Below are 21,604 nucleotides of genomic sequence, written 5' to 3'. Positions count from 1 at the left end.
CCGCGTCCAACCCGGCTCTTTCCCCGGCCCTTGTACGTTCCTACCGGGTCCTGCCAGTCCCCGCCCGCCGCCGCCATCATGTCCTACAACTACGTCGTGACGGCGCAGAAGCCGACGGCCGTGAACGCCTGCGTCACCGGTACCGGCGGGAGGAGGAGGCGGGGCTGGGGGAGCGAGCCTGGAGGCGGCGGGAGCGGGGAACCGGGGGTCTGGAGGGGCAGCGGGGGGGTGGAGGGGCGCTGGGGTTCCTGGGGGCTGGAGGGGCGTTGGTGTTTCTGTGGATAGAGGAGGGGGATGGAGGGGTGTTGGAGTTCCAGGGGGGCAGAGTAGGGGCTGGAGGAGCGTTGTGGATCCTGGGGGGCAGAGCAGGGGCTGGAGGGACATTGTGGATCCTGGGGGGCAGAGCAGGGGCTGGAGAGACATTGTGGATCCTGGGAGGCAGACCAGGGGCTGGAGGAACATTTGGGATCCTGGGGGGTAGACCAGGGGCTGGAGGAACATTGGGGATTCTAGGTGACAGAGAAGGGGCTGGAGAAAGGCTGACGGGTCATTGGTGTTCCTGGGGGGGGGCTGGAGGGATGTTGAGGTTCTTGGAGGGCAGGGGGAAGGCTGGAGGGTCATTGGAGTTCTTGGGGGGCAGCAGGGGGGATGAGATGTGAGGGAGATTTTGAGTTCCTCAGAGAATCTGAGTGGCACAGGGGGCACACTTAGGTTTATGGAGATGAAATGTGGGGTTCTGGGGGCATCTGGGCCAGTTTTGTAGTCTCTGACAGCTCAAGGAGGGTTGTGGGGATGCCGGGGGGTTGCTGGGTGGTTACAAAACAGCAGAAAGTTGGCATACTGCGGACAAGGTGGTTGTGACATCTCTCTCCACATCTTATGTTATTGCAAGGTATTTTGGGGCGTCCCATTATACTCTAGAGAGGGGAAGGGGTGGAAAAGGCCTCTGGAAATTAGATGCCCTGGAGAAGGAGCTCAGGGAAGGCCATCACAAAGGGATTTGAGGGTGCCACGGGGAGGCTGGGGCCCGATCTGTACTCTGCTGTGGGGGTGCAGAGCAGATTCCTCCCTGCTGTTCAGTGAGAGCACCCCAAAGTCCCACCCTGTTGCTTCGTTGTGGCTCAGCAGCGTCTCCTCCTCTCTGTTTCACAGGCCACTTCACCTCAGCGGAAGATTTGAACCTGCTGATTGCCAAGAACACACGACTAGAGATCTACGTGGTGACAGCCGAGGGGCTTCGACCTGTCAAGGAGGTGGGGATGTACGGCAAAACCGCTGTCATGGAGCTCTTCCGCCCCAAGGTGCGTGCATTGCCAGGAGCAGGCTGAGAAGGGCGGGCACCAGCATGCTGGGATCGTGCTCTCCATCATGGTGCCGCTCTGCTTTTCAGGGGGAGAGCAAGGATTTGTTGTTCATCCTGACAGCCAAGTACAACGCTTGCATCCTTGAGTACAAGCAGAACGGAGACAACATTGATATCATAACCCGTGCTCATGGCAACGTGCAGGTGAGTGATGCTGCAGCCCCTGGAAGGGTGAATTCCCGTTCTTAGGGATGGTTTTTCTGGTTGGCAGTGCTGAGGGTAGGCAGAGATGACGGGTTTCTTCTTTGTCTTGGTGGTTCTTTGCCTACCACTGTCTTCCAGCACAGTTCAACACCTGCCACTGCTATTTCCAGAGGGTTTTGCCTACAGTTTCAGGCTCGGGAACAGAGGAGAGGGCTACAACTTTGTCCTCAGGGTAGTTTGCAGAATAGTAAAGTGAATATTAGTCTGACCAAGCTGAGTGGTGTGCTTGTCACACCAGAAGGCTGGGATGGCCTCCAGAGGGACCTGGACAGGGTGGAGAAGTGGGGCTTTGTGAACCTCATGAGGTTCAACAAGGCCAAGTGCCTGGGTTGCCTTTGGCTTTTCTGTCAGTGTTTTAGAGTCTTTTGGGAGGTGTGCAGGGCATCCTTCCTCAGCTGAGCTCCCACATCCCACGTGGAGATCTTTTTCTGTCCCTAGTTGTCCTGTCCTCATGAATCTCTCACTCAGGATCGCATCGGCCGTCCCTCGGAGACCGGCATCATTGGCATCATCGACCCCGAGTGCCGCATGATCGGCCTGCGGCTCTATGATGGCCTCTTCAAGGTCATTCCATTGGACCGGGAGAACAAGGAGTTAAAAGCTTTCAATATCCGCCTGGAAGAGCTCCAAGTCATCGATGTGAAGTTCCTTTACGGCTGCCAGGCTCCCACCATCTGCTTCGTCTACCAGGTACCTTGTAGAGTCTCTAAAGTTCTTCCAAAGGGTTTGGAGCAGCAGCAGTGTTCTGGAGCCAAGGGAAAGTGACGCTTTGGTTGGCTGTGGCTCCCTCGGGCTTGGGGTGCAGCCGAGGAAAGGCCCTGCTCCTCTGCACTGCTCTTTTTGCTTTTGAGGGGGTGAGGAAGCAATGCTTTCCCAGGGGAGGGCAGAGCTGATGCTTCAGAGCAACCTGTTGGCCTCGTTAAACGCTCAGGAGGAGCTCAGAGCTGTCCTGCGAGCGCCAAGCAGGTGGATTAGAGCCGGAGTTGGTTGTTTCCTACAAACACTGCTGGGAGACTGGGGCCTTCCTATGGAAAACATGGCAACGTGTCCCATTTGGTGTATGGCAGGCTGCTCCAGGGATGGAAAGAGGGGTCGTAACCTCTCCTGTCACCTGGATCCTTGCCAAGGCAGCGTTTGCAGGCCCCTCTCTTGTTGTGAAGTCTTTGCTGTGCTGACTGGGCAAGGGATTATCCTTCCTTTGTCCAAGTCGGAGCCAGCCTAGCACTGGATAAAACTTCCTGGGATGACAGCATTGGATCTGCTGTGAATTTAGATCAATTTCAGCATAGTTCCTGGTGACGAACTCGTCCTGTGAGAGCTCCTAAGCACGTTAGGTGTTCCCTATCTGTTTGCAGAAATCACTGTTGTTTTCCAGAGGGGTGGAAGCTGTTGAACTCCTTGACAGCTACTGAATAAAGACACAGGGGGGGAATGCTCTTCGTCTCCAGGTAATTCAGGGTTTGGGATAGCAGCCCGGGTTCTCCTCTGTCAGGACAGTGCCCGTCCTCTGCCTCATGTGGCTGATAAAATCATGGAATCGTTGAGGTTGGAAAAGCCCTCTAAGCTCATCCAGTCCAGCCATCAGCCCAACACTCCCATGCTGACTAAACCATGTCCCCAAGTGCCACATCTACATAGTTTTTTAACCTCTCCAGGGATGGAGACTCCACCGCTGCTCTGGGCAGCTTTTTCCAATGCTTCACCACTCAGTAAAGCAATTGTTGCTAATATCCAATCTAAACCTCTCCTGGCACAACTTGAGGCTGCTTTCTCTCATCCTATCCCTTCTTACTTGGGAGAAGAGCCCACCACCTACCTCACCACAACCTCTTTTCCAGGAGTTGCAGAGAGCAATGAGGCCCCTCAGCCTCCCTTTCTCTAGGCTAAACAGCCTCAGGTCCCTCAACTGCTCCCAGAACCTCTGTTCTCCAGCCCCTTCCCAGCTGTGTTCCCCTCTCCAGATGCACTCCAGCCCCTCTATGTCCTTCTTGGTGTGAGCGGCTCAAAACTGAACCCAGGACTCGAGGTGCCCTTGGCCACCAGGGCCACTGCTGGGAGCATTGCTGGGAAGCATCTCCTGCAGTCACATATCCTGTGTTGCAGACACTTGTGTGATGATTTAATGCTGGGCACAAACCAAGCAGAAAGCAGAGAGGGGGCTGATTAAGAAGCTTCGCCTGAAAAAGCAATGAGTTCCCAGCTCTGGCTAGTGTGCGGGAACAAGCACTGTTTAACTACAAACAGCGCTGCTGTTCCCCTCCTCTTTAGGGGAGCTGTGAGTAATGGCTTTAAAGTAAAGAAAGGGAGATTTAGATTGGATATAAAGAAAAAAAATCTTTTCCTGCAAGGGTGGTTAGACACTGGCTCAGGTTGTCCATGGAGGCAGTGAAGGGTCCGTCACTGGAAACATTCAAGGTCAGGATGGATGGGGTTCTGATCAAGCTGTTCCAGTTAGAGACGTCCCTGCCTCTGCAGGATGAGCTGTAAAGGTCACTTCCAACCCAAATCATTCTATTATTGATTTTATGATCCATTGTACAACAGAGGAGATGGGCCTTGAGGACTGTGTTGCCCACACTTCCACAACACGCAACTGACTCTTTTCTGCGTGACTGGGAAGCGTGTGAGGGCCACGTTTCTACCCCATGCGGCCTTGAAACCTGGTGTTGGAAGGGAAGCTCTTAGAAAAAAACAGTCAGGGTTGGTGGATTGTTTATTTCTGCTTTTTAGTTGTTGCTTTGTGACTTCCCCAAAGCTGGGAAGCCCAGCAGTGGCACCACGCTGCTCTGGGAAGTGCCGAGCATCCTCATGGGTTTGATTAGGACCATTATGATTATGTGCTTAAGATGTGGGCATGTGTGAACCTTGTGAAGTTCAACAAAGTCAAGGGCAAGGTTCTGCACCTGGATCAGGGCAATCGCAAGCACAAATCCAAGCTGAAGGAGAATGCATTGGGAACAGCGCTGAGAAGGACTTGGAATGCCGGGGGAGAGGCTCAACAGGAGCCGGCAATGTGCACTTGCAGCCCAGAAACCACCCATGTCCCGGAATTTATCCAGAGCAGTGGGACCAGCAGGGAGGGAGGGGATGCTGCCCCTCTGCTCTGCTCTGTGAGACCCACCTGGAGCTGTTGGAGACAAGTGCAGAGGACATGGAGCTGTTGGAGCAAGTGCAGAGGAGGCCACGGAGATGATGCGAGGGCTAGAGCACCTCCTGTCCGAGGCCAGGCTGAGAGAGTTGGGGTTGTTGAGCCTGGAGAAGAGAAGGCTTTGGGGAGACCTTAGAGCAGCTTCCAGGACTGAAAGGGGCTCCAGGAAAGCTGGGGAGGGGCTCTGGATCAGGGAGTGCAGGGACAGGATGAGGGGAAGGGTTTGGAGCTGAAAGAAGGTAGAGTGAGATGAGATCTTGGGGAGAAATGTTTTGCTGTGAGGTGGTGTTTTCCTGACCCAGTGGGAGGTGTCCCTGCCCATAGCAGGGGTTGGAATTGGATGGGCTTTGAGTTCCCTTCCATCCTAATCCAATCCCTGATTCTGTGATTTATTGAAAGGTGGTTCTACGTACAGATTAGGGGGATGATTACTGCCTGTACATTCAGAGACAGATGCAGTTTGAGGGAGCTGGAGAGGAGGTGAGCAGGAGGAAAGCCCCAGCGATGTACCAGTGTCTGTGCTCTTGCAGGAGACGAGGTGGAATCTCCCTGCTTAGCAGCTCTGCGTCTGGTATCTGTTTCCTTGTCTCTGAGGCTGCTGTTGTTTTACAGCATCATTTGTGGCTTCTCTTTCAGGACCCCCAGGGTCGCCATGTCAAGACCTATGAGGTGTCCTTGCGCGAGAAGGAGTTTAACAAAGGTCCTTGGAAACAGGAGAACGTAGAGGCTGAAGCCTCCATGGTCATCGCAGGTTGGTCCTTCTTGGGAAAAGATCTCCTCTCCTGTTTCTTCCTCAAGGCCGGATGCCTCAGTTGTGCTGCTTGGGGTCTCTAACGAGATGATTGTCTGCTCCCTGTGCAGTTCCAGAGCCTTTTGGAGGCGCCATCATCATCGGGCAGGAGTCCATCACCTATCACAATGGAGATAAATACTTGGCTATCGCTCCTCCTATCATCAAGGTGAGTAACTGCTGAGATCTAGAAGTGCATCCCATATAATTCTTCTCTTTCTAAGAATCTCTGAGAGTGCAAGGTGGGGTTTGGGCTGCTTGTAGTTGGGAATTTAAACTGTACTTGTCTCCAGATGTTGTCTAAGAGGGCCACTGCTTCCAGTGGTTGGGCAAGTTCTGTACGTTCCCCAGTCTCTGTTTTGGGGGACTGAGGAACGTACGTGATCCTTTTACTGGTGGCAACGTGTGACTCTGCTTGGTGGAGAGCTTGGAAACGGCAGTAAAGCTGAAATCTCGTTTGATCCGTGAGAAAAGGATTAATTAGGAACAGTTTGGGCATAACTCCGGGCTGGAGCTCCAAAAGATAGGGATGAGCCCCTTGGAGATCCAGGGCCATCATTGTGTGATTGGGACACTTGTTCAGAGGAAAAAAGACTCACGGAGTTTGTGACCAAATAGTTTTTGTGGTTTTTATCTGAGGAGTGTCCTGGTTCCCATGTTTAAATGGTGCAGGAAGCACAAATGGCAATGAAAGAGGGCTTGAGCTGTGATCAAAAGCTCCTTTGAAGCTAGAAATAATGATGAGCTAGAAAAAAGCCATAAATCTTCAGTAAAGAAACACCAATATCGTTGCCTGAATGCCTGCAAGATCTCAGATCCCTGCTGGGGCTCTGGGATGGAGGCTGTGCTCTGCTGGTGGGCAGATCTGGGTTTTATTCTGCAAGCAGAGCGCTGACACGTCTGTACCCGAGGCTGGTGATACGTTTGCATGCAATAATGAACTGCAAGATCAAGATCAGAACATGGCCAGCAGGGCGGGGGAGAGAATTCTGCTCCTCTGTAGTGAGACCCCACCTGGAGTTCCGTGTCCAGTTCTGGAGTCCTCAACAGAAGAAGAATATGGAACTGTTGGAATGGGTCCAGAGGAGGCCATGGAGACGATCGAAGGGTTGGAGCACCTCTGCTATGAGGACAGGCTGAGAAAGTTGGGCTTGCTCAGCCTAGAGAAGAGAAGGCTATGGGGAGACCTTAGAGCAGCTTCTAGGACTGAAAGGGGCTCCAGGAGAGCTGGGGAGGGACTTTTTACAAAGGCCTGAAGTGACAGGACAAGGGAGAATGGCTTTAAATTGGAAGGGGGAAGATTTAGATGAGACATTGAGAAGAAATTCTTCACTGTGAGGGTGGGGAGGCCCAGAGGTTGCCCAGAGCAGTGGTGGCTGCCCCATCCCTGGAGGTGTTCAAGGCCAGGTTGGATGGGACTTGGAGCAACCTGATCCAGTGGGAGGTGTCCCTGCGGGTGGCAGAGGGTGGAACTGGCTGGGCTTTGAGGTTCCTTCTAACCCAAACCATTCCATGATTCTTCGATTTTTAAGCCCAAACCAGATATGTTGTCAGGAGGGTAGGCAGCATCTGCCCCACGAAGCAAAACGCTCGGAGATAGAGCAGGCGCAGAGCTCCACAGTGCCCAAATAGCATCCATGGAAGCTCAGTGTTGGGAAAACAGGCTTTCCAATGACGTCTGTCCTGGGTTGTGAGCAAGTGAGCAATGGGTTTCATTTAGGAGCATGAGGTGGTCCCTAGTGACCGAAAGATGAGACCATTTCACCACAGATTCTGGTTGGTTTTGCTGATGCAGTTTATAGAACGGCGAATCACCTTCCGCACAGGAGGAGCGTGGACTATGCTAGGGTGGCATGGACTCTGCTGGACTCCAGTGTGGGATTCTGCTACAGGTCATGCTCTCTGGATGCAGCTGTCCCTTTCTAGATGCCCTTTTGGGTTCCTAAGAATTCCTTCCTCTCCCTGCAGCAAAGTACGATTGTGTGCCACAACCGCGTGGATCCCAATGGGTCCCGTTACTTGCTTGGGGACATGGAAGGCCGCCTCTTCATGCTGCTACTGGAGAAGGAGGAACAGATGGATGGCACTGTCACCCTGAAGGACCTGCGCGTGGAACTGCTCGGCGAGGTAGGGCTCAGCTCTCCCTGTCACTTCCCACCACAGCGCTTGGAATGCTCTGCTGAGGACCCAGTGGCAGGAACGGTGTCTCTTTTCAAGCCCAGGATGGAGTGAAGTTTCACAGTAGACACAGCTCTGAAATTCCATGTCCTGGGCTCCATCCAGAGCAGTGGGACCAGCAGGGAGGGAGGGGATTCTGACCCTCTGCTCCGCTCTGTGAGACCCCCCTGGAGCCCTGCATCCAGCTCTGGAGTCCTCAGCACAGGGAGGACATGGAGCTGTTGGAGCGAGCGTAGAGGAGGCCACGGAGATGATCTGAGGGCTGGAGCACCTCCTGTCCAAGGCCAGGCTGGGAGAGTTGGGATTGTTCAGCCTGGAGAAGAGAAGGCTGCGGGGAGACCTTAGAGCAGCTTCCAGGACTGAAAGGGGTTCCAGGAAAGCTGGGGAAGAGCTCTTGATCAGGGAGTGCAAGGACAAAATGAGGGGAAGGGTTTGGAGCTGAAGTACGGGAGACTGAGATGAGATCTTGGGGAGAAATATTTTGCTGTGAGGGTGGGGAGGCCCTGTCCCAGGTTGCCCAGAGCAGTAGTGGCTGCCCCATCCCTGGAGTTGTTGAAGGCCAGGTTGGATGGGGCTTGGAGGCCCTGTTCCAGTGGGAGGTGTCCCTGCCCCTGGCAGGGGGTGGAACTGGCTGGGCTTTGAGGTCCCTTCTATCCCAAACCAGCCCATGATTTTATGAAATTCCCTGTCTGGGCACTGGGAAGCTCACACCTTTTTCCAGTGCTTTTGTCTGGTGCTTGTTCTCTGTCCCAGGGAGAAGCTTGGACTCTGTGGATTTACGGCTGGGCTTGATGAGCTGAAAGGTCTTTTCCAGCCTAGTGATTTGTTGATTCTAGTGATTCTATAAAGGGATCAAATTCCCTTCCTGTGCCTAGGGTCTTCCCATTGGGCTGCAGATAAGTTGTGGTGCTTTTGGTGTGGTTCAGGGTGCTTTTCATGCTCATGATGATTCATCTGCTTCTTCTCATTCCCAGACATCCATTGCAGAGTGCTTGACCTACCTGGACAATGGAGTTGTGTTTGTGGGTTCTCGTCTTGGAGATTCACAGCTTGTGAAGGTAGGTGGCAACTTTTCTGGTGGGATTTTGTTCACATTTATTTCCTCATGACCTTGAGGGGTGGGCGTGGATAAACGTTCTTCTCTTTGTCCTGCCTACACCCTTTCCACTTGCTTGGTCTTGGTTGAAAGCTGATAGTTGTGTTTATTCCTAGCTCAATGTGGACAGCAACGAGCAGGGCTCCTACGTGGTGGCTATGGAGACCTTCACCAACCTCGGTCCCATCGTCGACATGTGTGTAGTGGACCTGGAAAGACAAGGCCAAGGACAGGTAACACTGGTCTTGGTTTGCTTTTCTCGGTGCTAGGGTTGTCTGGGCTGTCCAGATGGCTGCCCAGGTTGTCCATGGAAGGAAAAGGCTGCAAAGCATTTCCTGGAGGATCTCAGAGTCTTATGGAGGTGCAGGGATGGTGGTGAGATCTTGCACTGAGGAGTGGAGGCAGTGTTCCCAGGGCTTCCTGTTGAGGCTACTCATGTTTAGTCTCTTTATCCATGATCTGGGGATTGAGTGCTCTCTCAGTCACTTTGTAGGTGACGCCAAGTTGGGTTGGAGTGTTGATCTGCTTAAGGGCAGGAAGCTCTGCAGAGGGACGTAGACAGGCTGGATCCATGGGCTGAGGACAATGGGATGTGGTTCCTCAAGACTCAGGATTACTTGAGGTCAGAGACCTTCTCTGGGGACCACCCAGCAGTCACTTGAGGTCAGACGTGGGCCCCATGGGGTTACCAGTGCCAGCACTTGGGTTAGGCATAGGGAAGAGTGGCTGGAAATCTGCCCAGCAGGGAAGGACCTGGGCAGTGTTGGTCAACAGCAGCTGAACATGAGCCAGCAGTGGCCCAGGTGGCCAAGAACGCCAACAGCATCCTGGCTTGGATCATCTGTGGTGTTGCCAGCAGGAGCAGGGCAGGGATTATGCCCCTGGACTCGGTGCTGGTGAGGCTGCACCTCGAATCCTGGGTTCAGTTTTGGGCCCCTCACTCCAAGGAGGCCATTGAGGAGCTGGAGTGTGTCTGGAGAAGGGGACAGAGCTGGGAAGAGGCTGGAGAACAGGGGTTCTGGGAGCAGCTGAGGGAGCTGGGGCTGTTTAGCCTGGAGAAGAGGCTGAGGGGAGACCTCATTGCTCTCTGCAGCTCCTGGAAAGGAGGTTGTGGTGAGGTGGGTGCTGGGCTCTTCTCCCAAGTAACAGTGATAGGATGAGAAGGAATGGCCTCAAGTTGTGCCAGGAGAGGATTAGATTGGATATTAGGCGCAATTTCTTCACTGAATCGGTGGTGAAGCATTGGAAGAGGCTGCCCAGGGCAGTGGTGGAGTCTCCATCCCTGGAGGGGTTAAAAAAACATGTGGCCAGGGCACTTGGGGACGTGGTTTAGTAGGCACAGGCTGACAGTTGGATAGGGTGAGCTTAAAGGTCTTTCTCATCCTTCATGATTCCATGATTCTGTGAATCCTTGGATACCCCTGTTTGTGAGGAAGGCATTGCCTTCATGCAGTGCGGAAGGATCAGCTACCAAAAAACTTCCTCTCAGAACTTCCCCTGAACCCATCGCCACGAGGACAAGTGGGCGAGCTTCCTGGCAGCCGTTCATCAAGATCATCTGCTTTTCTTCCAGCTGGTCACATGCTCGGGTGCATTCAAAGAGGGTTCCCTGAGGATCATCCGGAATGGCATTGGGATTCACGAGCATGCCAGCATTGACCTGCCAGGGATCAAAGGTACGCGAGATGTTTGGTGCTGTCAGACACAACCCAGGTCCTGAGAGGGCCTGGTTGGGACCCGTCATGTGTGCAGGCTGAGGTTGGGTGTGGAGCATGGGGCTTGCACCCACCAGCTCTTGGAATATTCACATGGCCTGTCTTTGTTTCAGGATTGTGGCCCCTGAGGTCGGATTCTCACCGTGAGACGGACAATATGTTGGTGTTGTCTTTTGTTGGCCAGACCAGGTAAAGCAGTGTTCATGCTGAGCCAAGCCCTCAGCTGCATGTTGGAGCGTGGTTTAACAGGAGCTTCCTTTCCTCCTCAGGGTCCTGATGTTAAATGGAGAAGAAGTAGAAGAGACGGAGCTCACGGGGTTTGTGGATGATCAGCAGACGTTCTTCTGCGGCAATGTGGCGCATCAGCAATTGATCCAGGTAATGCTGGGGCTTGGGAAATGCAGATATGTCTCTCCTGGGTCACCACTACAGATTGGGTCATCCCACTCTTCTCGAGAAGTCTATGGGTCATCCTAATCTGTAGGGTCACCACCGTACAGCCCTTATTGGTTGTGGAGCTGACCTAGATCCATGCTGCTCCTCAGGAGCAGGGCTTGCAGTGCTTCCCCAGGCTGATATTGGAAGGGAGGTCATGTTCTGGCTGTGAGCAAGAGGTGTTCTTCTCTTTCCAGATCACCTCTGCCTCTGTGAGACTGGTGAGCCAGGAGCCCAAAGCCCTGGTGAGTGAGTGGAAAGAGCCCAACGGAAAGAACATCAGCGTGGCTTCCTGTAACAGTAACCAGGTCGTGGTGGCTGTGGGACGGGCCCTGTACTACCTGGAGATCCGACCACAGGAGCTCAGACAGATCAGGTGGGTGTGCATCTCTTGGCCTGAGGCCTCTCCACCTTTGCTGTCTGTGTTTTGGGCTCAAACCTGACACCTCTGCCTGCTTTCTCTTTCCTGCCAGCTGCACAGAGATGGAGCATGAAGTTGCCTGCCTGGACATCACCCCTCTGGGGGACACGAATGGGATGTCCCCGCTGTGTGCCATCGGGCTCTGGACTGACATCTCTGCCCGCATCCTAAAGCTGCCGTCCTTCGAGCTGCTGCACAAAGAGATGCTGGGAGGAGGTAGAGCTCTGCTCGGGGTGGGCAGCCCTTGCCAACCTGGTTGAGCCGTGAGTGACATCAGCTTTTTCTTCTTGTGCTCCCTGCAGAAATCATCCCTCGCTCCATCCTGATGACAACCTTTGAGAGCAGCCATTACCTTCTCTGCGCCTTGGGGGACGGAGCACTCTTCTACTTTGGGCTCAGCCTCGAGACAGGTGACCACAGCGTGACCATCAAGTGGGGTGGCTGGACTTGTGCCTTCATACTTAACACACTTTTCATCCTCTTGGAGAGATGGAGTGCAGGGATAGTATGAGGGGAACGGTTTTCAGCTGAAAAAGGGAAGACTGAAATGAGATCTTAGGGAGAAATGTTCTCCTGTGAGGTTGGAGAGGCCCTGGCCCAGGTTGTCCAGAGAAGTCATGGCTGCTCTGTCTCTGGAGGTGTTGAAGGCCAGGTTGGACGGGGCTTGGAGCAACCTGATCCAGTGGGAAGTGTCCCTAAAAGGTTCCCAATTGGAACTGGATGGATTGTAAGGTCCCATCCATCCCAAACCATTCCATGATGCCTTGCTTTCTCACATTGACAAGGTCCTGCTCAGGTGGGACTGGCTGTGGGCACTGGGATTTGGTGGATTTCTCCAGAGTCCACTGGAGAAGATGTTTACATCCCTTCTTTTGCCACCCTCTGCTGACAGTGGGATGCTTTTACCCACATTCCCTTCTTCTCAAGGTGTTGTAGATGTTGCACTCTGCTCTCCTACTCTTACGAGCTCTGTTGTGGCAGCTCCCAACACTGGTGCTCCTTTTCTGCAGGCCTGCTCAGTGACCGCAAGAAGGTGACCCTTGGCACCCAGCCCACCGTCCTGAGGACATTCCGCTCTCTGTCCACCACCAACGTATTTGCCTGCTCTGACCGCCCCACTGTCATCTACAGCAGCAACCACAAGCTGGTCTTCTCCAATGTCAACCTGAAGGAAGTGAACTACATGTGTCCCCTCAACTCAGATGGGTATCCTGATAGGTCAGTCTGCACCTTGCTTTGCGTGACACGCGGTGGAGGAGGTTTGAATGCTGCAGTGGGATCCTGGAATCAGCAAACAGGATCCCCAGGATCACTGATGGAGGAGAAGGAGGTTCTTGTGCCATCCACCTTATAAGCGCCATTACTCATGATTTTTTATCTCCCCATGCAGCTTGGCGTTGGCCAATAACAGCACCTTGACAATTGGCACCATTGATGAGATCCAGAAGCTGCACATCCGCACAGTTCCCCTCTACGAATCACCCAGGTGAGCTGGAGGGAGTCTGGCTTGAGGGTCTAAGCTCTGCTGCATGTGACAAGGTTTTGGGGAGACCTCTGATTTCCTGTGGTGGGTTCAGCACACAGACTGAACTGGTGGCTTTGCTGAGAGCAAGTGAGGAGCTCTTCCTTTTGTTTTCAGAGCCTCTGTGCTCTCCTTAGTGTGGCCTGTTCTGGCTCTCCTGCCCACACAGCTCTGTTTGTCCCACAGGAAGATCTGCTACCAGGAGGTATCACAGTGTTTTGGCGTGCTCTCGAGTCGTATCGAGGTGCAGGATGCCAGTGGTGGCACCACGGCACTCAGACCCAGTGCCAGCACCCAGGTGAGAGGCAGCTGCTCGATCGTCTGGGAGCTCTGGGCTGTGGGTGTCATAATTCCTCAGGCCAAACCGTCATGCAGATTTTCCTTGAGAACCATCTCTTCTGAAGTTCTGAGTTCAAACTCTCCCTTTGGCTGCCTGGGAGGAGATGGGGTGCCAAGATTTCTCCATGGTGGTGACAAGGACTCTCAGCACTGCTCCTTGGCAGCCTGGTGACAATCACAGTTCCATCAGATGACCTTTGAGTTTGGGTGCTGCTCCTTCAGTCTCCCATAGAGGTTTCTGTTCCCTCTCAAGTGGTTTCCTTCTAGGGATGTGGGCACAAGTTCCCTGTGGGAAGTAGCTCTGGTGGCAACCACAACACTGCATATGCTCCTCCATTAATGCTGTTGCTCAGCAGCGTGACCTTGGACACACGTGTCACAGGTCTGCTGGTGCAGGGAGCGTGTCCCTTCACTCAGGTCCAGGGAGCATCTTGTTTCACCTTCTCTTCAATTCACTCTTCTGGTCTGCGGTTACCTCAGCTGGTGTGGAGCGATGTGAGGACATGCAGAGCACAAATATGTGACTGATATTCCTGTGCCCTAGGCCTTGTCCAGCAGTGTGAGCACCAGCAAGCTGTTCTCCAGCAGCACAGCGCCACATGAGACATCCTTTGGAGAGGAGGTGGAGGTGCACAACCTGCTCATCATAGATCAGCACACCTTTGAAGGTACCACTCATAGAATCATGGAATCATTGTGATTGGAAAAGCTCTCTAAGCACATCCAGTCCAACTGTCAGCCCAACCCCACCGTGCCCTGTCCCCAAGTGCCGTGGCCACGGGTTTTTGTACGCCTCAGGGACAGGGATTCCACCACTGCCTTGGGCAGCCTCTGCCAGGGCTTGACAACCCTTTCCATAAAGAAATTGTTCCAAATGTCCAGTCTAACCCTCCCCTGGCACAACTTGAGTCCATTTCTTCTCATCCTATCACTTGTTAATTGGAAGAAGATACCAACACCCACCTCACCACAACCTCCTTTCCAGGAGCTGCAGAGAGCAATGAGGCCTCTCCTCAGCCTCCTCTTCTCCAGACTAACCCCAGGTCCCTCAGCCACCTCTCATAGCCACTGTTCTCCAGCCCCTTCCTCAGCTCTGTTCCCTTCTCCGGACGTGCTCCAGCTTCTCCACATCCTTCTTGGAGTGAAGGACCCAGAACTGAAGCCAGGATTCGAGGTGCGGCCTCACCAGTGCTGAGTCCAAGGGGACAATCCTTTCCCTGCTCCTGCTGGCCACCCCATGGCTGATGCAAGCCAGGATGCTGGTGGCGTTCTTGGCCACCTGAGCCACTGCTGGCTCACATTCAGCCACTGTTGACCACCAACCCAGATACTTTTCTGTTGGGCAGCTTTCCAGCCACACTAGTTCAAATGCTGGTCATGTCCCAGTCCCATTTCCTCCTGCAGGACAAGCCCATCAGCCCATAACCGAGACTTGTGATCTTGAAGATCTTCCTTTTTGCACGTTTCCTGCCATCAAAGTGTTCTCCTAAGGGAGTGTCACCCGTAGAGTGTAGGTTTAAGGCAGAGTGTTTTCCTGATGACAAAGTGGTAGTGAGGAATAGGAGAAGGGATCTCCAGGCAGCCCCCCTTGGACACATCTGAAGCTTTCAACTGCTCTGCCCACGCGTGGAGCTGCTTCCTACCAGGATCCAGTTGTTTTTCTTCTCCCCTCTCTGCACAGTGCTTCATGCTCACCAGTTTCTGCAAAACGAGTATGCCCTCAGCCTGGTCTCCTGCAAGCTTGGCAAGGATCCCAACACCTACTTCATCGTGGGCACTGCCATGGTCTATCCTGAGGAGGCAGAGCCTAAACAGGGCCGAATTGTTGTCTTCCACTACTCCGATGGTAAGAGCAAGGTCTTCTCACCTCACCAAATCCAGCTGCTTGAGGGACATCAGAGATGAGCTCCTCACGCCCACGTTGTAGCAGACAGAGGTTTTTCCTGAGGGTCTTCCTGTTGGCTGCCCCCAGACAGGACCTGGAAGTGCTGTCACTCTGCCACAGGCTATCACAGCGTGTTCTCTTTCCCTCCATCTCCTGGTGAAGACCAAGAATCCATCACCAGATTTGGATTCTGGGACTTGCTTTCTGTCTGCCCCTGTGGTGACATCCCGCTTGAGCTCCTTGCCCACAGGTCCTCTGAGATAGTTTTTTAGGGAGAGCAATGTTGTTTAGACCAGCTCCCTTGGGAGCAAATAACCGGGTGTTGCATGGATTTATTCCAGGGAAGCTGCAGAGCCTGGCTGAGAAGGAAGTTAAGGGGGCCGTGTATTCCATGGTGGAGTTCAACGGGAAACTGTTAGCCAGCATCAACAGCACGGTAGGGCTCTCACAACACCCTGACTTGTTTGAGGAGCGTGTTTCACATCTGGAAGCTGTGCAGACGTCAGCCATGTCACCAGTCTCCCTTGGGAAGCGTGTCCTGGTGGGTGTCCTTGTTGACTCCGAGCCATGTCCCTTCCTCCAGGTGCGCCTGTATGAGTGGACAGCAGAGAAGGAGCTGCGCACGGAGTGCAACCATTACAATAACATCATGGCGCTCTACTTGAAGACAAAGGGAGACTTCATCCTTGTGGGAGATCTGATGCGGTCTGTCCTCCTCCTTGCGTACAAGCCCATGGAAGGAAACTTTGAGGAGGTATCAATGTTGTTGAATAGTCTTGGTTCAAGGGTTGTTGGGAGCCTGTGATGCCTGTTCCAGTTGGGTCCGGGCACAGCAAACAGTGTTGAAGGTGCTAAAAGAAGGAGCTTGGCTTGCCTTACCCTGCCAGCCCTTTGAAGACAAGGCTGTGCAATTAAAACAGCGTCTCCTGGACGTGCTTTTAGATGGACCCCTGTGGTTTTAGGAGGGATGGATCTCTGGACTTCTAGGGAACTGGGAAAGGAATCATAGGATGGTTGGGTTGGAAGAGACCTCAAAGCCCGCCCAGTTCCACCTGCTGCCGTGGGCAGGGACACCTTCCACTGGATCAGGTTGCTCCAAGCCCCATCCAACCTGGCCTTCAGCACCTCCAGGGATGGGGCAGCCACCACTGCTCTGGGCAACCTAGGCCAGGGCCTGCCCCCCCCGCAGCAGAACATTTCCTCCTGATGTTGTATCTCAATCTCCCCTCTTTCAACTCCAAATCCCTTCCCCTCGTCCTGTCCCTGCACTCCCCGATCAAGAGGCCCTCCCCAGCTTTGCTGTAGGCAGCCTTGAGAAGAAGCAGGCTCTGAGTGCGTTCTTGCCGCCTGCCACGGTGGGGAGCTGCCATCTGGGCTGCCTGTTGTCCAGTTGGAATGGTTTCATATCAACAAATGCAGCGTAGCCAGAGCACTAACTGGGCACTGAGGCAGTCTGTGCACTGAAAATATTGGAGTGGCTTTGGCATAGGCTGGTCTTGTGGAGTGTCCTGGCATTGTCCCAAGTGCCGCTCCGGCCAGAGCCATCTCCAGCTGCTTCATTTAGAAGAGAGGGACAGACTGGATCCCACCTTGCTCCTGGATGTTGGTGTTGGGTGGAAGGAAGATGCTGAGTGACAGGACAGGCCATCTGGACACACCGAGTCTTCTCCTGGCCCCCTCCAGATTGCCCGAGACTTCAATCCAAATTGGATGAGTGCTGTGGAGATCTTGGACGATGACAACTTCCTGGGAGCAGAGAATGCTTTCAATTTGTTTGTGTGCCAGAAGGACAGGTGAGTTGGTTGCAAGGGGAACGTGGCGGTGCGTGACAGATGGGGAGGTATAGGATGATGGGACCTTCTGGTCTCCTCCACATTACAGCTACAGAAGCATGCGTGTCAGGAGCATGTCCAGCTCTGAGGAGCAGCAAGGTGGGAGCAGGGGGGCTTTCCTATGACCCCAGCACAGAGTGAACAAGGTGCTTTGGATTTCAGTGCGGCCACTACTGACGAGGAGCGCCAGCACTTGCAGGAGGTGGGATTGTCCCACCTGGGAGAGTTCGTTAACGTCTTCTGCCACGGGTCTCTGGTCATGCAGAACCTGGGTGAGACCTCTACACCAACACAGGGCTCGGTTCTCTTCGGCACCGTCAATGGCATGATCGGTAAGGGCTGGGCTTCCAGTAACAGGTCCTCTTCCTTGCTGCCGAGCTTCCAGTGGGGTCTCCTCAGGTCTCTCTTTCCTGTTCCCCCATTGAGTGGTGCTCGATGCCATCCTCCCCTCAGAAACTTTCTTTTCTCTCTGGATTGCTTCTAGGAGGGGAAAGTTCTCTGGCTTTCTTTCAAACTCCTTCTTTGTCTCAGCCCTCTTGGGCATCAGCTTCCAGTGCAACTCCACTCATAGAATCATGAAAACACTGAGGTTGGAGAAGCCCTCTAAGCTCATCCAGTCCAAACATCAGCCCAACCCCACTGTGCCTGCTAAACCATGTCCCCAAGTGCCACAGCCACACAGCTTTTGACCCCCTCCAGAGATGGAGACTCCACCACTGCCCTGGGCAGTCTCTTGCCAGTGCTTCTTCACTCTTTCAGTAAAGAAATGGTTCCTAATATCCAATCTAAACCTCCCCTGGCACAACTTGAGGCCATTTCCTCTCATCTTATCAGTTGTTACTTTGGGAGAAGAGCCAAGCACCCACCTCACCAAAACCTCCTTTCCAGAAGCTGCAGAGAGTGATGAGGTCTCCCCTCAGCCTCCTCCTCTTCAGGCTAAACAGCCCCAGGTCTCTCAGCCGCTCCCAGAACCCCTGTTCTCTGGCCCCTTCCCCAGCTCCCTTCCCATCTCCAGACACGCTCCAGGTTCTCCATGTCCTTCTTGAAGTGAGGGGCCCAAAACTGAACCCAGGATTCAAGGTGTGGCCTCACCAACACCCAGTCCAGGGGCACAATCCCTGCCCTGCTCCTGTTTGCCACACTATGGCTGATCCAAGCCAGGATGCTGTTGGCCACCTGGGCCACTGCTGGAAGCTGCCAGGATGTCCTGGCGGGAGTCCTGAACCTTTGTCTCCATTTTGCCCTTGGCAGGACTGGTGACCTCACTGTCAGAGAGCTGGTACAACCTCTTGCTGGACGTGCAGAACAGGCTGAATAAAGTCATCAAGAGCGTGGGGAAGATCGAGCATTCCTTATATCCTTTTGGAGCTCATTCAGGAACCTCTGCCCATCACTTGCTAGGGGCTGTCTTAGGAATTCGGCCTGAGCCAGGCGTGGAGTGGCTGTTGGTTTATCTCCATTCTGGAGCTTTATCTCCATTGGGACACTCTGGTGGGAGTGTGTTTGCCATGTGCCATAGGGAAGATAGTGGTTATCCTGCAGGGTTTGAGGGTGAATCTGGCTTTGTGGTAGCCCTAAAAATGCAACCCCAATCCCATGGTCCTCCTGACACCACATTGCCAGTCTGGGGCACCTGCTCTGTGTGCCCATAGTCCGGGGCTGGTGTTGCTCCATATGGATTCAGCTCCTTAACACTAGCACCTGGAGATCCTTTCACACTGAACGCAAGACAGAACCAGCAACAGGATTCATCGATGGTGACCTGATCGAAAGCTTCCTGGACATCAGCAGGCCCAAGATGCAGGAGGTGGTGGCAAACTTACAGGTGAGGCGGGGTGATGCGAGCTTGAGTCTTCCCAAATGGGTAGCAGGGATCCTGCTTGGGAATCCAGGCTGCAGGGAATCAGGGAATCCTAAATGCTTGAATTCCTACAAGTTTTGATCTGGGAGTGTTCTTTGATCCATGCTCTGATGCCTTTTTTCTCTCCTTGCAGATCGATGATGGCAGCGGCATGAAGAGGGAAGCCACCGTGGACGACCTGATAAAGATCGTGGAGGAGCTGACCCGGATCCATTAGCAGGATTTGGGGCCATTCCCTAGCGCCTTCCTCCACGACCAGCAAGGGAATCTCTTTCCCACCTGCAGCTTGGCGACCCAGCACCGGCAGCGATGGCCCTCGCCCCAGGGGACATGGGGGAAGGAGTCTCCGTGGGGGAGCCAACTTGCTAGGGATTTGGGGGGGGCTGTTGGTCAGGCGTCGCCTTGTCACCTGCTTGGATTCACAAATCCTGCAGACTCGGCTGCTGACCCGGAGCTGGGCTTCACCAGTTGCTCTCGTTGGGCACCAACTGCTTGGCTGCGGCGCCCTTGCTCTTGTCTTTAGTATCTTTATTTTTTTGCTTTTGGTTTTGTTTTTAATTCTTTCTGCCTCGTGGTTTTTGGAAGAGGAAGCAAAGCTGCCTCTAAGGCGAGGGTTGGAGGAGTTGGACACGGGCGTGAAGGGGGAGGATTCCTCCGCATCTGGGTAACAAAGCCGAGCAGGACAGCACCTTCCTCTCTCTCTCTCCACAGGCTCTGTGGCTCGCTCAGGGAGGGAAGTTCTGGGAAGCTCCATCAGTTGTTGGTTTCTGAGTTTTACCAAATAAAGTAGTCCAAGAGGAAGGGTTTGTCTCCTGGTGCTGATCTCTGCAGTGTGACTCCCCACTCTGCAGAGCCATGTCCTTGGCTGGAGGAACCCCTTTCCCAAGCCAAGGTGGTTTCTGGAGGCATTCCCTGTGTTGAAAAGTGGTTCTATGCTCAGTGGCAGTGAGAACAGGCTCAGTGGATCAGGCTGTAGTTTCTGGGAGTGCGTCTGGTTTCCAGATCCATTTTTATGGCACATGTTTGACTTCAGGAGATCTTTGTTTCCCCGCCTGACTCAGACAAGTTGGTGATGGGGTTGCTGAGTGGAGGCACATCCTTTGTGGGGTTTTTGAGGAGACCTGGACCCTGTACATCGCTTTGGGAGAAACATCTCAGCAGCTTGCCTCTTGCCTGCATTGCTTCTCTGCAGTTCCTGGGCCTGGATTGTGTGGTGGGACAGGAGATAGTGTAGCCATGCTGATGTTGGCAGTGGAGCAGAAGGAAGCCAGAGGCTCTTCTTGAGCAGCCCTGGGTTTTCCTTGTGAGCTTCAGCTCCGCTGCAGTGGTCCCTGTGGAGCTGGGGGATCAGGACTTGATGTTATCGCCGCATTGTCCTGCTCTGCCTGCTTGTTGTTGGTGTTCTTGCTGAGCCGGGCTGTGGGAGAGACAGAGAGATGCATCCTCTGCTCCACCACCTTCTCCACTGTAGGGAAGAGTAGGACCAGACCATGGTCTGCGGCTCCTAGTGGAGGGCTGAGCACAGGAGGTTCCTGCAGATGCAGCTCTGCAGGGTCTTCTGCCTGCACTGGGACCAGTAGCGTGGCGAAGAAAGCCGAGAGCATCTTGGCTTGGATCAGCCGTGGTGTGGCAAACAGGAGTAGGGCAGGGATTGTGCCCCTGGACTGGGTGTTGGTGAGCCACACCTTGAATCCTGGGTTCAGTTTTGGGCCCCTCACTCCAAGAAGGACATTGAGGGGCTGGAGCACATCCGGAGAAGGGAACAGAGCTCGGAAAGGGCTGGAGAACAGGGGTTCTAGGAGTGGCTGAGACACCTGGAGAAGAGGAGGCTGAGGAGAGACCTCGTTGCTCTCTGCAGCTGCTGAAAGGAGGTTTTGGTGAAGCAGGTGCTGGGCTCTTCTCCCAAGCAACAAGTGATAGGATGAGAGGAAATGGCCTTAAGTTGCACCAGGGGAGGTTTAGATTGGAGATTTAGGAACAATTCCTTTACTGCGAGAGTGGTGAAGCATTGGAAGAAGCTGCCCAGGGTGGCGGTGGAGTCTCCATCCCTGGAAAGGTTCAAAAACTGTAGATGGGGCACTTGGGGACATGGTTTAGTCAGCATGGTGGGATTGGGCTGACAGTTGGACTGGATGAGCTTAGAGGGCTTTTCCAACCTCAATGATTCCATGATTCTATGACTGTTAAGAAGCAAATGTTGGATGTGGGGTCTCAGGCTGGTCCTCCTCAAGGGTCGATTAGTGTGAACTATGCTGGATTCTCCTGCTGGTGACTTGCAGGTTGGGGGCCTGGGTTGCTGCTTCCTGCGTGGGGGATCCCATTGAGGGAACCTTGGCTTTCTGTAGACCATGAGCGCAGCGTGGGTGCCCAGAGGAGCAACTCCCTGCTGTTCATCACATACAGAGAAGTAATGATCCTTCTGGTCTCCATTTGTCTAATTATGCTGGAAATTGGCCCAGTCTGCGGCTGCCCAGGCTGCCCCTGTGACTTATGGCCAAAATGCATGTGAAGGTGGGAGAGCCACCCTTGGTGCTGCCCTCTTCTGCCTCCCCGTGCCCGTGTCTGCTCTCCTGACCCAAGCCAGCCTGCATCTCACCTGTAACCCATCACAGTAAGAGCTTGTGAGTCCCACTTCGGGCAGGTTTTCCTCAAATCCATCCTCCCTGCAGCAGCAGCGAGAGGTGGCAGCGTCCTCAAAGATAAGCTCGTGCTGCCGAGCATCCTCAAACCCCTGCTGACATCTCCTAGAATCATGGAATGGTTTGGATTGGAAGGAACTTCAAAGCCTATCCAGTTCCAACCTCCTGCCATGTGC

At 53.8% G+C, this 21,604-nt stretch overlaps 1 protein-coding gene across 2 annotated transcripts; it reads left to right on the top strand.

Moving 5' to 3' along the window:
* The first annotated feature begins 3 nt into the window (after positions 1–3).
* Positions 4–21,108, top strand: DDB1 (damage specific DNA binding protein 1). Of its 2 annotated transcripts, none has more exons than XM_054067507.1 (27): positions 4–139; positions 1,153–1,301; positions 1,391–1,507; positions 2,036–2,257; positions 5,352–5,466; positions 5,577–5,674; positions 7,474–7,632; positions 8,658–8,741; positions 8,896–9,012; positions 10,353–10,455; positions 10,608–10,683; positions 10,764–10,872; positions 11,127–11,305; positions 11,403–11,566; positions 11,653–11,760; positions 12,361–12,568; positions 12,741–12,836; positions 13,059–13,170; positions 13,756–13,879; positions 14,893–15,057; positions 15,438–15,532; positions 15,680–15,850; positions 16,780–16,889; positions 17,091–17,260; positions 18,180–18,282; positions 18,630–18,753; positions 18,923–21,108. In XM_054067507.1, exons 1-27 carry the CDS (start codon positions 79–81, stop codon positions 19,004–19,006), a joined length of 3,423 nt encoding a protein of 1,140 aa, XP_053923482.1. In that variant the 5' UTR covers positions 4–78; the 3' UTR covers positions 19,007–21,108. The 2 variants fall into 2 exon arrangements, with proteins under 2 accessions (XP_053923482.1, XP_053923483.1); XM_054067508.1 differs by lacking the exon at positions 4–139 and adding an exon at positions 753–892.
* The last annotated feature ends 496 nt before the right edge of the window (positions 21,109–21,604 follow it).

This window comes from Cuculus canorus, chromosome 5 (assembly GCF_017976375.1).
Source record: "Cuculus canorus isolate bCucCan1 chromosome 5, bCucCan1.pri, whole genome shotgun sequence".
Lineage (NCBI taxonomy): Eukaryota > Metazoa > Chordata > Aves > Cuculiformes > Cuculidae > Cuculus > Cuculus canorus.
The sequence above is the reverse complement of the archived record's forward strand: the minus strand, read 5'-3'. Positions and strand labels throughout refer to the sequence as shown.

Coding starts and splice junctions, on each gene's coding strand:
- DDB1 (XM_054067507.1), top strand. CDS start 79: ATGTCCTACAACTACGTCGTGACGGCGCAGAAGCCGACGGCCGTGAAC. Junction 1,508..2,035: donor GTGCTCATGGCAACGTGCAG/GTGAGTGATGCT, acceptor TCTCTCACTCAG/GATCGCATCGGCCGTCCCTC. Junction 9,013..10,352: donor AAAGACAAGGCCAAGGACAG/GTAACACTGGTC, acceptor CTTTTCTTCCAG/CTGGTCACATGCTCGGGTGC.